The sequence below is a fragment of the Pelophylax lessonae genome (genome assembly GCF_965119305.1).
Source record: "Pelophylax lessonae genome assembly, chromosome: 12".
Classification (NCBI taxonomy): domain Eukaryota; kingdom Metazoa; phylum Chordata; class Amphibia; order Anura; family Ranidae; genus Pelophylax; species Pelophylax lessonae.
The window spans coordinates 208754253-208772830 of NC_138779.1; the positions used below are offsets into that span (position 1 = coordinate 208754253).

Sequence of the window (18578 nt, forward strand, 5' to 3'; positions counted from 1 at the left end):
CCCCCCCCCCCCCCCCGCCTGACGTCTCCCTCCATGGTTTGATACCACGCTCCGTGCAGCACCAATACCTGGAGGAGTTCCGCTTGTCTCGCAGCACACTGACGCCGACGCTGGCGAGCCCTGTCTCCTGCACGGTGACGCAGGTGGGCAGCCACAGCGGCGATAGGTGAGACCTCTATGCTAGCCGCCAGCGCGGGAAGCCGGACGTGGACGGTAAGAAGCGGATCCCGAGGAAGCGGACCTCAAGAGAGCTGCCCGGTCCACCTGAGCCCTGTGAGTGACGTGAAGTCAACAGGGTAGCTGAAAAGGAGAGAAACACTCCTCACCATTTTTGCACCGTCTCACCCTATCCCGCATAGTCTATCAGGAGATGCCGATGCCCTGATGCCTGAGGGCTGGGAAGTTGAGGAGACAGGAGAGCAAACAGCCTACAGATGAACAGAAAGAAATTTTAAAAGAGGACAGTCTACAAAACCGTGAGTTACAGAGGAGTAAACCCTCTTTCTATATCATCTCTACTGTTACCATACTGTTTATTAGAAGGACTTATAAAGACTTCCTAGAGATATTATACAACAAAACAGTATGGTAAAATATAAAGTCAGCACACCTGAGACTGATCTAGCTGCTGCTTGTTTAAACCAGTAACTTCACATAAGCGTCTTTTATTGGATTAGCAGCTGCAACAGTTTCTCCATACCCTACCTTAAATCAGCACATGTCTATACTACATTGTACCTCGGCAACCGGACCATCATATGCAGGTACATATGTATGTATACCAATTTAGTAGGTGAAGAAATGAAGGATCTACACAGAGACTCATAAGAAGAACACAGGTATAAACAAAGACCTCGGGGCTATATAAAACAATTAACACTTTCTTTGTGAAATAATAACTGGCATTGCCCAAGCATTTTGTTATCCCATACAACATGAGTTTCTTTCTTGCTCTTCTGCTTTTTTTCATTTTTTAACATTTAAGGATGAGATTCACCCCAGCTTGTATAAGGACCTGAGCAGAGAGGTGGAAGGCTGGAAGTGCCTCATACTTCTATCCTTTATAGCTGCCTGTTAATACGGAGTCAAAATAGAGGTTACTCGGCCTTTCCGTGTCTCCCTCCGGCTTGAATGCAAACAAATTTTATACTGAATATCAACACGGTATACCAAATTTTTGAGTACCAACATATGGAGTTGTGAGACTTTATAAAGGAACCTCGGAATAACTCTCTACATAATGAGGGGTAAATCCACAAGAGGAGGAGCTATTGCAAAATCACCAAGGGTGACCTCAAGCCCTAATACAATAAGGAAATTTATGACACAAGAAAACGCCTCAGGAAAAACATCTCAGGAAAAACAACAAGGAACAGACAAGAAGAAAGCGGAGAAAAGTCAAAAAGCGGAAGTAGCTAAATCACCAATCAGTTCAGCTAACTCAGACTTAAGCTTAAGGACTGAAAATGATGAGGAAGAAGAGGAAGAGCAGGGAGAAACAAAAGAACATGCCCCCACAAAAGGTGAAATGCGAGAAATGTTCGCAGGATAGGAAAAATCATTAAAAATTGAATTGATTAAAATTCAGACCGACCTAGGCCGTGTCCAGATGGATCTGGGACACGCCCTGGGATGGGTAGAAGAACTAGAGAAAAAACAAGAGGACCAAACAAAAATAATACAGGGAATGAGGAAAGAAATAAATGAGACCAAGAAAAAAGCCAGAGATCTAGCTTATAAACTAGAGGATCAAGAGAACAGAGCAAGACGAAAAAATTTGAGGATCCGAGGATTAAGGGATACAGCACAGGAAGAAAATTTAGGAGAAAAACTTCAAAAAATCTTAAACCCAGTATTAGGTAGAGGGGAAGAAGACCAATTACTGATTGAAAGAGCCCATCGCATAAGAAAACCGACAGGAGTCTCAGCAGAATCACCTAGAGATGTGATAATCAGGTTTCAAAACTATACAGATAAAGCACAAATATGGGAAAACCTAAAGAAGAATAAATCATTACTAAATGCAGTAAATACAGAAAATGACAAGATACAGATATTTACAGATTTGGCACCGGAAACATTGAGGAGGAGAAGAATTTTAAAGCCTTTGACAGAAGAGATGCAAAAACAAGGAATCAGATATAACTGGGGTTTCCCAGCTAGTTTAATAGGAAAAAGAGATGGACGATCAGCAAAACTCACTTTTCCAGAGGAAACTCAAGAATTTTGCAAAAAACTTGATATACAGGAGCCAAACCTGCCCGGATGGTATGAAGGTGACAAGGAAGATGAACCAGGAAGAAACTCACAAACGGAAGAACAACAATGGACATTAGCTAGGAAAAACAAAAGATAATATACGTGGAAATACTGTCTAAATAATGCAAACCGGGAGAGAACCCCTTTTTTTTTTTTTTTCCTCTTCTCTCCTGCCATACGCTGAGGGGCTCTCTACTACCCTCATATCGATGTGAACTGTGTGGGGGGACTGAAGGGAGGGGGGGTCGGGGAGGGGGGAAGGAGGGAGGGGAAGGGAGGGGAAGGGAGGTAAGCTATACAAAGGAAGTAGGATAGCCCCCCCAAAGCCGGAATGTCCTTCCAATTGAGGTAGGAGATATATCGTGCTAACCCATTAGAGCACCACCCCAAAGGAAATGGGTATCAGGGAGAATGACCCAAAGAAACAACTCAATACCCTAAGATCAAAAGCTGATCAAAAGAATATCAATACGAGACGGAGAGGGACGGAGGTGGGGGGGAGGGGGGGGGGAGAGGGAGAGAGATGGGAGGAAGGGAAGGGACAGGGAAACTCTCCATTGCCTAAAAGGAAAAGAAATTTTAAAAGTTTGTCAGACCAACAACATTGGTGGTATGCTGTCAGCAGAATTTAAATCGATCCGGCGCCTCCGTGTTCGAGGAGGAGCCGGACCGAGCAGGAAAAATAAAAATGAATGATGAACAACTAAAAATAATAACATACAATGTAAGAGGATTAAATTCCCATATAAAAAGGTATAAAATATTGGAAGAGTTGAGGAGAGAAGCAGCAAATATTGCTTTTTTGCAGGAAACGCACATCTCTCTCCACTCGAATATAAAACTTTTTTCTAAACACTTTCCTAAATGGTATTACGGGGATTCACCAATAGAGCGTGCAAGAGGAGTAGCAATAGGAATAGCTGGAAATATAGAATTCTCCCTAGATGAAATGAAAACAGATCCGAATGGTCGATACATTTTTCTTAAGGGACAAATAAGGGGGATGGAGCTGACATTAGCCAATATCTATAACCCAAACAAAAAACCAAGTGAATATCTGGGGAGAATCCTGTATGACCTAGAGAGCTTTAAAAAAGGCTACCTGATAATGGCAGGAGATATAAATTTTTGTATAGACCCAAGCGTCGACAGTACATCGGGTGTAAGGATGCTGGGAGAACAAAAACTAAGGAAAATAAGGGTAAAGCTACACCAGAGTCAATTAGTAGATGCATGAAGGGTTCAACATCCAAAAAAAAGAGATTATACTTACTATTCCTCAATACACTCGATGTACTCAAGACTGGATTACTTTTTTATTGATCACCGCCTATTGGAATTTATAGAAACTACAGAAATAGGTACAATCACATTGTCAGACCACGCTCCCCTAACCTTAACAATTAAGACACCGACCCACCACAAAAGTATGGGAACATGGAGGTTAAACGAAGAACTAATTCTAGAGGAAGAAATAGGAAATAGACTAGAAAAAGAACTAGAGTTATATTTTCAAAAGAATGACACGCCAGAAATATCATCCGCTATACTCTGGGAAGCACACAAAGCGTATATCCGAGGAATATTAATATCTAGTGCATCAAGAAAAAAGAAAGAGAGGTCCAATCAAATCAATACACTCATAAGAGAAATATACGATCTAGAACAAAAACATAAAAAAGAATTTAAAAAAGAAATAGAGAAAAACCTTATAATTAAAAGAGATGAATTAAAAGATCTATTGGAAGAAGAATCTAGAAATCATTTCAATAAGATAGCTAGACACAGATACAAATTTGGAAATAAACCAGGAAAATCCCTAGCAAGATTACTGAGGAAGAAAAAATCAAAAAATTACATAGAAAAAATTAAAAACAGTAAAAACGAAACAGTTAATTCAACCACAGGAATAGCTAAAGCGTTTCATGCCTTTTATAGTGCTTTATACAACGTCCGGAAGGAAGAAATCTCAAAAATAAGACAGGAAAGAATAAAAAATATCCAAAAATATATTGAGGAAGCAAACCTGCCCAAAATCCCAGAAGATAAATTGGAACTTCTCGAGGCTCCAATTACTGAAAACGAAATAAGAGAAGCATTAAAAACCACTCAAAATGGAAGGAGTCCGGGTCCGGATGGATACACAATAAAGTATTACAAAAGATTTAAAGAAATATTAATACCAAAAATGCAAGAATACCTGAATAAAATAGGGAAGGAAGAACTAAGAGAAGAATCTCTAATGGCATATATAACGGTTATACCGAAAGAAGGGAAAGATCAAACCCTTTGTTCTAGTTATAGGCCAATTGCGTTGTTAAACGCAGATACAAAATTATTTGCGAAAATCTTGGCAACGAGATTAAAAAAATTACAAAAAACGTGGATCCATCCGGACCAGACCGGATTCGTTCCAGGTAGAGAAGGGAAGGATAATGTGGTACGCACCCTGCTTCTCCTACAGAAAACAAAAAAACATGAGACCCCCTCCATCCTATTATCAATTGATGCCGAAAAGGCTTTTGATAGGGTGGACTGGGACTTCATGAAAGAAACTATAAAAAATTTAGGGATTGGGTTAAGAATGAGGCAATGGATAGAAGCATTATATAACAACCCCACGGCAAAAATCAAAATAAACGGAAGTCTATCAGAGAAATTTGGAATGAGTAATGGGACGAGACAGGGATGTCCCCTGTCACCCCTATTATTCGTGTTAACCCTGGAACCATTATTGGCAAAAATTAGACAAAATGTAGACATAAAAGGAGTGATGGTAAACCAAGATGAACACAAAGTCGCAGCATATGCTGACGACTTGTTATTCATCGTCACAAATCCAAGGATTACCCTCCCAAACATTCAAAAGGAGTTAAAAGATTATGGAAAGTTGTCAAACTTTAAAATAAATCCAATAAAATCAGAAATTTTGAATATAGGGTTAAATACTCAGGAAGAACAAAACATAAAAACATACTTCCCATACACGTGGACAAAAGAAAAATTAAAATACTTAGGGATATACTTAACACCTCAAACTGAGAAATTATACCAAGCTAATTATATACCGTTATTGAACGAAATAAAAACAGAAATAAGAAAGAAATCAAATGGTCAAATCTCATGGATCGGAAGAAACAATGTTGTTAAGATGTTTATCTTGCCAAAAATCTTATACACTTTTTCTCTGTTGCCAATAAACATCCCCGCAACTTTTTTTAGGGTAATCAGAACCTTACTGACAAAGTATATATGGCAGTGGAAAAAACCCAGAGTACAATACAAGATCCTTACAAGAAGCAAAACACAAGGAGGATTAGCTACTCCAGACATAGAAAGGTATTATAAGGCGGTAATTATTACACGAATGGTGGATTGGACAAAAACAGAAAGGAGGGAAAAAAGATGGGTAGAGATAGAATGTACACAAAATAATAATCACCTACACAAAACAATATGGATCCCACCAAAATATAGGGAAACACAGGGAGCACATGAACTGACAAAGGTAGTCTATAAAATATGGGATGGGATAAACAAACAACTGAAATGGGAATACAATTCACCAATGATAGCATTAAATGGCACTAAATACTTCCCACCCGGGGAAGAAGAACAGGGTGGAAATTGGATAGGGAACACTCAATTAAAAGATATCTTACACAAAGGTCACATAAAAACACTTCAGAAATTAAAACAAGAAAATAATAATATAAAAATAGACGATTGGAGATATCTCCAGCTGAAACATTTTGTCAGCTCATTACCACAGCCGATTAGGTCTGAAAAAAATCTTAACAATATCGAGAAATTGAGCTACTCTCCCATGCAAAAGCATGGAGTGTCTCAGATTTACAAAATGCTGACGGATTGGCACAGTCTGGAAAAACCTCCATATATAGTTAAATGGGAGAAAGAAATAGGGACACATTTGCAAGGACAGGAACTTGGGACTGTACTAGGGATGGTTGGATCCACAGCCATAGACGTAAGTACCACAGAACTAAACTATAAATGTCTATTTAGGTGGTATATCACCCCAGAAGTGATAAATAAATACCAACCAGGCAAGACAGACAAATGCTGGCGGGATTGTGGCAACATAGGTACAATATATCATTTATTTTGGGATTGTCCCAAGATAAAAGATTTCTGGTTAGAGGTAAGACAACTGATTGAAGAAATCACCGAAATAAAAGTGCCGGACGATCCATGGGCCTGCCTATTTCATAAAACAACAACACCTTTAAAAAAATATAATATGACTCTGGTCCCAACCATGCTGAATATAGCAAAAGGAACCATACCAAAAAAGTGGAGAGAAAAGGAGAGCCCGAAAATAAAGGAATGGTGTAAAAAGATAAATAATAACTATAATATGGAATATGTATGTAATACTCAAGAGGAGATCCCAAGAAATATGAAAAGAAAATGGGGGAAATGGATAGAATTTAAAAAATCATCTAAATATATTGAATTAAATAGTTAAGCATATCTACCATGGGGTGGTACTGTAGAATGGAAACTGTTGGCAAGAAGGGGAGGAATCCTGGGAGGGGGGGGAGGGTGGGAAGGGAAAAATGTATGATATTTAATGTATGAATTACTGTATTTCCCTCTTCTTTTTTTTTTTTTTCCCTCTGCATAATTTTATTATGTATTTTGTGAATCTAAATCAAATTGGTGGAATACTGTTATATATTGAAATTTTATATGCAAATAAAAATAAAGTAAAAAAAAAAAAACTCAGTTGTCTGTAGCAATTTGCCCCTTTTCCAAAAGAGTAGTAAAATTACTAAAACTCCCATATTACCACATGCCGAAATTCAATATTATGCCTAAACTACATTGGACATTGTTGGGCAATGTTGAGTTGCACTAACCAAAAATATGCTTACAGTCAAGAATTGCCTAATTTTCTCAATTATTTCAAATCTCACAGGGTCAAGCCCTAATTTAACAGCCAATGGGGTGGCATGTCCTGCCTGTAGGTCTGATAATGCCGAATGGTGTACAGCGAGCACTACAATGGGATGCACCGGGAGTGAGACTGTTTGTATGGTCCACACTGAAAAACTGTTGGGTATGTCTTTTGTGATTTTCAATGATGTTTTAGCTGTATTATCATTAGCTGTTTATCATTATAGAATTTATCATTTTATCATTTGTATAAGCATTCCAAAGCTGTTTTTTCCTCACAACAGGAACCCCATCTGTCATGCGTGGCTGTACTACTAGAAGTAATTGTTATCTTGGCCAGCTGTCTCACAGTGCTGAAGGATCTGAATTTGATTTTAAGTTTATCTGCCCTACAGGAGGTACGTAAGAATAGTACAACGTATGTATGGTCGAGTGATTGTCTAAAGGTGTCTACATGGGCTGCAGATCCCAAAACTATACAAGATGAATGGTGGTATCTTGGAGCTCACCACTAAGCCCTGCCCACACACCCCATATGGAAGAAAAATATATTTCCAATATATTTAGGGAACAATTTTTAGAAATATATTGAATATGGCCAAAATTGTAGCATTTAAAATATATTTCCAATATATTTAGGGAAACAATTTTAGAAACATATTGAATATGGCCAAAACTGCAGCATTTCAAATATATTTCCAATATATTTGGGAGAAAAAAAAAGAATTTTTTAAAAAATATATTTTAAATATATTTTTCTTCCATGTGGGACATTTTTATTGCCACATCGCTAGTAGTAACTGTTATCCTGGCCAACTCTCTTACAGTGCAAACAGATCTGAATATGATGTTAATTTTATCTGCTGTACAGGAGGTACGTAAAAAATACTAAGTATGATAGGGTAGTTGTCTAGAGGTGCCTACACATACCTCATAAACTGTACCAGGAGAATGATGGTAGCTTCAAACTTGCCACTAAGTTCCTTTTGGCACATCACTATGAAGGACAGTCTACTTGGCCACTAGGGATCTGCAGAAGGTAGGAAGGGAAGGTCCAGCTTTGGAACCATCAGGAAGTGCTGAAGCTTGGCCTGTTGGAAAAGTTGGGCATGGCCATTGGGGTGTGGGAGGCTGCTGCAGGTATATGCCTAGCAGCCTGCATTTTATATACCTACGGCAGTTTTTTTTTTTTCCAACTACCTAAACCAAGTCTGCCATTGTTAACCTCCTTTTGTAAGTATACCTTCGGCTGAATTCGAGATTCACACTGATCCTGCCCATTAAAGCATACTGAACACCTGCAGGTCGGGCTCCTCCCTGTGCTCATCCCCCTTTCTTTCCCTCTTCCCTCTCTTTCTCCCCCACCCCTTCTCTGTTTCCTTTGTTTCGGATTTACTCTTCTACACTGCCTGCACCTTATTCCCAGAGCCCTGATATTTGTTCTTTGAGATAATTCAAATGTTGAGTGTTATGGCCTCCTATGGGACCCCTTGACCATTGGGCGTAGTATGCTCCCGATGGGACGTCTGGTGGCTACCCTCCAACCCGCGTATGGGGACAGAGGTATAGAGGTGAGGTACTTTCCGCACATACATGACCATAACCATTTTACTCTACGCTATTTTTGGATTTCTATTCTGGTAAACCTCAGGGGTTTCTTCCCCTCCCTCTATATACCTATGCCGTTGATTGCGGCAATCGAGCGAATACTTGTATATTATGACTGTTATTACTTGTTGTTACCACTGTCTTTGACAATGTTTATCTTTTTTCTCTTGCTAAAAAACTAATAAAAATCTATTGAAATAAAAAAAGTGTACTGAACACCTGCAATAGAGCAAATGATTTCTCCAGGGCTCAAAAGGACAGCCACCAATTAACCACTTAAGCCCCGGAGGATTTGGCTGCTTAAAGACCAGGGTTTTTTTTGCGATTTTTTACTGCGTGATTTTACCGGACAATTGCGCAGTCGTGCGACGCTGTACCTAAACGAATTTGACGTCCTTTTTTTCCCACAAACAGAGCTTTCTTTTTGTGGTATTTGATCACCTGTGCAATTTTTACTTTTTGCGCTATAAACAAAAAAAGAACGACAATTTTACAAAAAAACCAATATTTTTCACATTTTTTTATATGAAATTCCCCCCCCCCAAAAATGTAAAAATCAAAATTTTTTAAAATTTTTGGCCAATTTGTTTTCTGCTACCTATGTTTGGTAAAAAAAAATCGCAAAAAGCGTATTTTGATTGGTTTGCGCAAAAGTTATTGCGTTTACTAACAAAGGGAAAGATTTCTGTCATTTTTGGTGGGTTTTTTTTTAACGTGTAATGGTGGCGATCTGCGATTTTTTTTTTTTTTGTGGGACTGCGACATTGTGGCGGACAGATCAGACCCTTGACTGACATTTTTGACACTTTTGGGGTTACCAGTGACATTACTGCAGTAATCAGTCCTATACATATGCACTGTTACTGCAAAATGACACTGGCAGGGAAGGGGTTAACTTTATTGGGGAGGGAGGGGTTAAGTGTGTCCCTAGGGGCGTGCTTTCTACTGTGATTGGCTGTGGCTACTAGTGTAGGAACAATGATCAACGGTCCTACATAGCAGAACCGTCTGAACACTGTTTCTACACAGGGGAGAATGACAGGCGGCTTGTTTACATCAGCCGCCTGACTTTCTCCCTCTGTACCGACGATTGGCAAGTGACCGGCGGACATCGAGTCCACCGGTCACACGCACTAACTTCCCTGTGAACGAGCCGCGGCGGGCGCGCGCTCGCCCGCTATTGGCTCACAAGGAAGTGACAGGCAAGTGACGTCATGATACGTCACTCTGCCTGGCCGGGGCTGACCGCCGCAGTATATAGTCATGCGGCAGTCGGCAACCGGTTAAGGATAGATGCACCGTCTATGTAATCCCAAGGGCAATGCTTTAGGGGTGCAGTCCTCCTCAGGCAGGGGAATTCAACTAAGAAATGCAAAAGAACACACAGGGGGCACAAACACCTAGGGCATTACCCAAGGTTTATTAAACAAAACCAAACAGTCAGATAAATACTTATAATTAAACAGATGCAATGTGCATGACACTCTCTAATGGTCGAACAAGGTGGCAACTGATGACCGAACAATTGATGTCTGAGCAATTGGCAATGTTGCCGAACATCGGCAATTGCTCGGTCATCCGTTGCCATGTTGATTGATCATTAGAGGAACTTATGGCTGTAAAAAGTTGGACCATATGTAAGGCTGAACGCCAAAGAATTGATACTTTTGAACTATGGTGTTGGAGAAGACTCTTGAAAGTCCCTTGGATGGCAATAGGATTAAACCAGTCAATCTTGAAGGAAATCAACCCTGAATATTCACTGGAAGGACAGATCCTGAAGCTGAAACTTAAACACTTTGGCCACCTAATGCGAAGAGAGGACTCATTAGAAAAGGCCCGGATTCTGGGAAACATGGACGGAAAAAGGAGAAGAGGATGACAGAAAACAAGATGTATAGATATCATCATCGAAGCAATGAATATGAAGGTAGGCAAGCTCCGGGAGGTAGTGGAGGATAGAAAAGCCTGGCGTACTATGGTCCATGAGGTCACGAAGAGTCGGCCATGACTAAATGACTGAACAACAACAACAATGTGGTTTTTTTGTTTAATTTAATAAACCTCTTGGGTAATGCACTAAACCAGTGGTTCTCTCCTGTCCTCGGGACCCACTAGCAGACGAGATTTTAAGTATTACCTTGGAGAGATGCAGATTAGAATACTGCAATCACTGAGCAGCAAATGATATCACCCCTGTGATATATTTCTGTTATCTTGCAAACCTGACTGTTAGTGGGTCCTGAGGAAAGAAGTTGAGAACCACTGCACTTGGCGTTTGCGCCCCCTGTGTGTTCTTTTGCTGTACTGCACCTTTCCTGAAAAAGTAGCCAAAAAAGAGCCATGAAACACATGAATGGTGTATTGTAACCTGTTCTTTTTCATTTATCTATTTATAGATTAGAGATATTTATATAGCGGCATGGCTAGCACAAGACATTGAGCTGCCTGGGTCCAAAAATTAAATGCTGTCCCCTCCAAAAAAAATCACATCCACCAAAAGGCCCACACAATTTTATTTTATATCATTAATAATTAAGAATAAAATTAAATGTATCAGGAAGTCAGACTTATATGCAACTGCACCTTGTCTACATGTGCAATTATTTGACCACAAATTGTGCTCAATTCCAAACCACAAACTCCGGTATTATTTTGTTTGTCTGAATGTCTGACGTCATTGCGCACACCACAATCACATAAGGAACGTTCCCAGGAGGAGACCCTCCGCCTTCTCATACTCATCAGTTTGCACTACGGGCGGCAGTATAAGATGGGGAAATGCCACCTGTAACGTGCCGCAAACTGATGACACACAAAACTGCTGGGAAAAAAAAAATATTGCGCATTAATTTGCTGCCCTTCTCAAAGTCTGCCTGGGTCCAATGGACCCAGTGAGACCCATGGTTGGGCCGGCCCTGTATAGTGCTGACAATTTACGTAGCACTTTACACATATATTGTACATTCATATCAGCCCCTGCCCTCAAGGAGCTTACAATCTAAGGTTCCTAACACACATTCATACATACATATACTAGGGACAATTTAGACCGGTGCCAATTAACCTACCAGCATGTCAGAACATGAAAACTCCAGGCAGGTAATGCCATGGTTAGGTTTTGATCAATACATATTGACTTTTCCTGAAGAATCTAATCTATAACAGTTGCCTGTTCTACCATGCTACTGAAATGCTTATCTTAAAAAAAAAAAAAAAAGACTAAGGCTTTAAAAATGTGTCTTCACTCTATCCTTCTTTTATTTTTATTCTTTAATTGTAGGCTATAACATTTCATGCTTGGAGTGTATGGACTCAGAAAACTGCACAGGCAACAGTGTCACCTGCCCTACTGGCTCTGTCTGTGCAAACTCATATACAGAATCCACTGTCGGTGAGTTACATTTACAAGAGCTTCTTTCAATGCAGTGCCAATTCCAGTGCAGTGCCAATATTAACTAGAGGAGATTCCAGGATCTATGTCTTCTCCTAAGGTACAACTGCTGGTAAGGGCAGTATGCCATTTCAGATACAAATCAATAGATCAAGAGTCAGGATTTCAACGTTGCTGTTCAATGCTGTGGCAGGACCCCTCCACACTACCAGGGCCTCTGATAGGGGGGGACCACCAGCCATCTTGTAGGGGGCCCGAGCACACAGGGGGGCCCACACAGAGAGGGGGATTAGTGATGGACAACAATTACAGAAATCTTCCTCCAGCACCTGAATCTGATCTGTCCCTCTCCCTGCTATCAGCTTTTATCTGTTGAGAAAGAGACAGTTGTCCCTCACTAATCCCCTCCCTGTGTGGGCCCCCCTCCCAGCACTTATCTCTGCTCAGGAGTTTATTTGTAACTTTGTTTCTCTCTCTCTGTCTCTCTGATCACTGACCTCCAACTGCCCAGCCTGTATATTTTTCTCATCTCATCTTCATTTTTATTTAACATAGTTTTTTTTTTTTTAGATTTAGCAGGAATTATGCGAGTTATATTATATTTGTGTCTGATAATAGTGATTTTGTTGTAATTTTAGCTAAATATATCTTTAATATTTTCTTGAGGGGGCCCTGCCAGGTAGTCTGTATGGGGCCCTGCGATTTCTAACAGCAGCCCTGCCCACTACTATGCAGAGAGGTCAAGAAGAAAGCTAAATTAGGATATTATTTTCATGTCTGGATGCAGGGGAGGACTGGGCCAGAAGGCAGGGGGGCAATTGCCCCCCAGCCCACTCTAATGCCACGTAAAAAGGCTGCACTGCTTCTTCCACAGACATGCCTAAAGGATTCCTTGAGAAGAGAAGAAAAAGAGACCCCACTGCTGACCTACTGAGTGCGGGATGAAGACAAGGACAGAGAGCAGGCCTCACCCCCTCCCCCCAGAATGGATGTTATAAACTGTGTCTAAGCAGAGGCCAGTTCTATGCCCCACTGGTGACTCTCCTCCCCTTGTGACCCCCCCGACCAAGCTGCCCCAGCTCCCCCCAACCGCCTGGGAACCCATAATCGGCCAGTGAGTAGAGAGTACCTAGAGCAGAGCTTCAGCCTGGAATGGGGGTCAGGAGGAGGCCAGGAATAGAAACATAGAAACATAGAATGTGTCGGCAGATAAGAACCATTTGGCCCATCTAGTCTGCCCAATATATCTGAATCCTATGAATAGTCCCTGGCCCTATCTTATATGAAGGATAGCCGTATGCCTATCCCATGCATGCTTAAACTCCTTCACTGTATTTGCAGCTTCCACTTCTGCAGGAAGGTTATTCCATACATCCACTACTCTCTCAGTGAAGTAATACTTCCTCAGAGGGGGACTGAGTCGCTGCACCATGGGCCTCTGGTTTGTATTTACCCCCTGGTCTGAAAGTTGCCAGTCAGCCCCTATCATTTATGTATGAGGAGGAAATGTACTGTAAATGTATTTATTTCAAATGATTAACAGGTGGATCAGTTTCTAAGAAGACAATCATCAGGTCCTGTGCACCTTCAAACCAGTGTGATCGAATTGGATCTGTTAGCTCCCCTTATGGTAACATAAAGATGTCTTCTTCATGCTGTGCCTTTGACAACTGTTCTTCATCCATCCTGCCAGGTAATAAATCTACCTAAACGCACATCATACACACACGTGGCACCCATACAAAAACACACAGAGGGCGCACCGACCTAGTGCGTTATCCTGAGACAAATAATTTATTGTATAAAACAATGGTAAGTATTATACTCACAAAGTTCCGATAATTAAAAGCGCACCACAAATCTCAGCATGTTCCCGTCCAAATGTATCAACACGTACAGATACAACAGAAACTGAAGACCCCTGTGGGCTGACGCATTTCAAGGAATTCCTCTTCTTCAGAGCCCTGAAGAAGAGGATCTACGAGCTAGAGAAATCAGAATAATAAATGCTGGCCAGCATACTTGAAAGTCGATAATTGTCAAGACTAATTGTTTACAGTACCAAGATTACTTCATTGTCATTTAAGAGAAGCTTCTCTCTCCTGAGTTTGACTTTTTGGAATTTATTTTTCATGTTCTTTTCAAAGTGCCATCTGTCAGCCCTGACCTCAATGGAGTGACCTGTCCCACATGCCAATCCTCTTCTTCTGGCTGGTGCTATGATGAGCAAACCGTGGAGTGTACCGGAGAGGAAACCGTGTGTGTTCTCTATTCTAAAAACAAAAATGGTAAGCAATTTTATCTTGATGTTAAAGCGGAGTTCCAGGCAGAAAATCATGCCTTTACATTTTATGGCATCCGCTTCCCTATACTTCCATGAGCCAGAATTGGATATTCCCGGGGTTTTTTTTTTTTACTTACCTTTTTACAGAGGATAATATATATACCTTTACATTCACTTCCTCCTTCCTCGGCCGCGGCCCGCGCCGTCACTTCCTGTCCCGCAATGCGTCCTGGGAGCTCTTACTCGTCGCTCCCAGGATGCAATTGGCAGTGACGTAGGCGGCCGGCCACTCCTCTCATCGCGTTATTTCCAAACAGGAAATAACGCGATGATAGGCATCCCTATACTATGCCGATCGCATAGTACTGGGCATGCGCGAGATTTCGCGCTGGATTCACTGGCCTCCGCCCACTACAATCAGGAAGCAGGGCACACATTTCCCCACAGCTGACTCGGCGAACCAGCACAAAGATGGCGGCGCTCTGCAAAAATTTTTAAAAGTAAGATTTTATGCTTGCAAAAATATTATTCCACTGTATAAAACAGGATTAGCGGATATATAGAGGTCGGAGGGTCACTGTTTGGGGGACATAAAAAAAACTCCGCTTTAAGGAGCATCCGCTTCTCACCAACAGCCCACATTTGTCACATTTTGAACATATTGAACGATATGAAGAGTAGCAGCAGATTCACACAATGAAAGTAAGCCTACAGGGCAAATTAATTCAGTTTCTTCCTTTGTCATTATGTTTTACAGTAGTTGTAAGTTTCAGACATGAAATATGAACAAAGCATATCCCTCTATAATGTGTACTTGTCTCAATCCAGAGGAATAAGTGTCATTTCTGACTGCTGCCTTCTTCCTCTGCTATCTGCATGAGTCACTTCTGACAGGTTTTCTTGACACAGAGAGAAAAAAGGTGACAGGGGAGGGAGCTCCAGTACACAGCCTGTGATTGACAGCCTCAGCTTTTTTCCTGTGTGCTGTTAGAAGGGAGTGTTTACCTTCCTTCCAATCCGATCTTGGCTCACCTTACTGAGCTCCTCCCAGGGCTGCTGATAAGAGGGTAGCACCAGTCCTTATTTACGGGCCCAGGCAGCAGGGCAATTGGATATGGGCAGTAGAGGGGGGTGATCAGTAAAGCAGGGGAAGGGGGCAATTATATGAACTGACCCCCTGTTTCTCTCCCTGCAAAAGCTAAAAGCTGGCTTCTCTTCAGATCTCAGCTATTGCCCTAGCCCCCCCCCCCCCCCCCGCATTCATGCCTCACTGATCCCCTTCCCTGTTCAGGATTATATTCCCCCTTCCGCCTACTAATAATGGTTTTAGTGTTTTTTAGTGTTTTTCTTAATGAAATGAAAATGAAAATTTTAATTTTTTTGGGAGCCCAGTCAGATAGGCTGTACGGGGCCCTGTGATTTCTAACAGCAGCCCCGACCTCAGCTCCCCACTCTCTGATTTCTGAAAGCTCAGACAAGCTTTATACATTCTGGACTTTGAATGGATGTATAGAAAAGAAGACTGCAGATAAACAGGTACAACTTATATAGGAGGATTTGTTTAGTCGATGTGTTCACCTGAGGCCAGTTACTTCACTGGGTATATGTAAGGGTTTACAACCACTTTAAACCAAATTTTGGTTAAATAAAAAAGCAAATGTTTGCCAACAAAGTAAGAAAAGTTGTTACTGTTGACTCTGTTTTATTCTCAACAGGGAGCTTGTCATCCGTTCGAGGATGTGCCAGACGTACATGTGGAACTGAGAGATACAGAGCCAATGGAACAGCAATTACTTATACATCTAACTGTTATTGTGGAGGTAAAATGGAGAAATTAATGCATCTGGAATCCCTGAGACAAAAAAAAAGGTTATAGATACACTTGTAAGAAGGTGTTGATGCCATTTTCAGTCTGGCCACTAGGTGGTGTCCTCTTCATTGATAAATAGTGTGTTACGTGAGAGAGTGGGAGGAGTTTGGGCAGAAAGTTGTAAGGACAAAAAATTGGACTATGGTGCTGGCCCCCATGGGACCTGAGGGAGCCCTTCCTTTAAAGATGTAATGCTTCCAGTAATTTGCACTTCTCAGATACGGGATACCTGGGCAAGTCATTGTGCCCTGAATTGGAGGAAGTTGGGGACAGGACATTGAGTGCCTGACCCCGGAAAATGCCAAAAATGGCTACTAAAATTGGTGTGGCCCAAAGTTGTGTGCCTTGAAGTTGTCTGCCTTGAAGTTGGACCAGTAAAGTCTTGAAAGCCTTTTGGACCCACCTCTTCTCGTAACTGGTGGCCAATCCCTGGAATGAGTACCTAGCTCAGCCAGGAGGAACAAGGATTATGTGAGAGAGTAGGAGGAGTTCAAGGAGAAAGTTGAAAAAGACAAAAGTGGGACTTCATTGTTGGCCCCCTAGGGACCTGGTGGAGCACTTCCTTCAAAAATGAAGTGCTTCTAGTGATTGATATTCCTCAGCTGGAGGATACCTGGAGGACCTAGTGCCTTGAATTGGAGGGAGTTGGGGACAGGACATAGTGTTCCAACCTGAGAAAGTGCCAATTACTACTACCAAAATGGGTGAGAAGCTGTTTGCCCTGTAGTTGTGTGCCTTGAAGTTGTCTGCTTTAAAGATGGAAATGTAAAGTCTTGAAAGCCTATTGGACTCACATCTTCTTGATGGTGGCCAATCCATGGGCTCAGCCGGGGGAACAAGAGGTGAAGTGTCAGGCATGGTAATGTACATGTAAGGGGAATGCACACTATTTTGCTCCCTCTGGGAGTAGGGCAGAGTTGTATAAAGTACTCGAAACCCATACTTGAGTAAAAGTACAAGTGCTCGATCAAAAAATGACTTGAGTAGAAGTGGAAGTGCTCGATCAAAAAGTGACTTGAGTAGAAGTACTAAAGTATTCAACATTTTTTATACTTAAATATTGCAAGTAGTTTTTTTTAAAAGGTGTTGCTACTCAAGTACTGAAAGTAAAAGTACCAGTAGTTTTTTTAAAAAAAATTGCTACTCAAGTACTGAAAGTAAAAGTACAAGTACTGTGTTATGTAGTTATTAAAGAAAGAAGTCATATTGTTTTTTATTATTTCAAATGCAGCTTTTATTTATACATACAGTAGCTTTTATTTTCGTATGCGATGATAATACACACGTTTTGAGCTTCATGAAACCTGCCATCTACTGTTCTGGCAGTGGTAATTTTTATAATTGTAACGAGTAACTATGCAGTACAAAAAAAAAATATCGGAGTAGAAGTATTGAAATCATCGAAAAAATGTAGTGAAGTAAAAGTGGAAGTAGGAGAAAAAAATTCTACTCTAGGAAAGTACAGATACCGCCTTTCGGTACTTAAGTACAGTAGTGAAGTAGTTCTACTTAGTTACTATACATCTCTGGAGTAGGGGCATTCACTAACATGTACCTAGGGCAGGAGGTCTGTTAGTGGTACCCAGGAATGAGACATTATGCCAATGTTCTGATGACCCTGCGTGCCACTTCGGCATTAGAGCAATTTTTTTTTTTTCATTTTTTGCTCACATGTAAAAATCTTAATTTTTGCCCACACAGTTACTTAAAGCGGAGTTCCAGCCATTCACTCACCTGTCCAACGGTCCAGCGATGCGGCCGCCCGAAGCCTCGATCCTCTCCCTCGGCGCCGGCATCACTGCTGTGGGCACCCGGCTGTGACAGTTTGCGGCTTCACAGCCGGGTACCCACTGCGCATGCGCAAGTTGCGCTGCGCGCCGTGATTGGCCGGCAATCTTCTGGGACCTTTGACATGTCCCAGAAGATTGCAGGGAGGGAGGGGGAGAGGAGAACTTCCGCTCAGGGCGCCGCGGCTCTCCGAGCGGAAGTGGGAGCGGGTACCTGTCAAAACTAGGTACCCGCTCCCCCCCCAAAAAAAATGACATGCCAAATGTGGCATGTCAGGGGGTCAGGACTCCCTAAAGCGGAAGTTCCACTTTTGGGTGGAACTCCGCTTTAAACCCCCAGAACTTTATATATTTTTTTAAAAGCAGAGACCCAGTAGAATAAAAAGATAATAGGTGCAATTTTTTTATGTTGCACTATAATCGTGCAACTGTTTACCAAAGGCAGATTTTCAGGAA

The 18578-nt window shown here is 41.5% G+C and overlaps 1 protein-coding gene across 1 annotated transcript in view; it reads left to right on the forward strand.

Annotated features, from left to right (window-relative positions):
* The window catches only part of LOC309569012 (uncharacterized protein), a gene marked incomplete at both ends in the record, with an annotated part of 150319 nt that overhangs the window by 11431 nt on the left and 120310 nt on the right, over positions 1-18578 (forward strand). Inside the window, 6 exon segments of the mRNA XM_082274772.1 lie at positions 7202-7342; positions 7464-7577; positions 12071-12181; positions 13725-13874; positions 14329-14469; positions 16181-16285. Coding sequence (XP_082130898.1) covers positions 7202-7342; positions 7464-7577; positions 12071-12181; positions 13725-13874; positions 14329-14469; positions 16181-16285 — 762 coding nt within the window.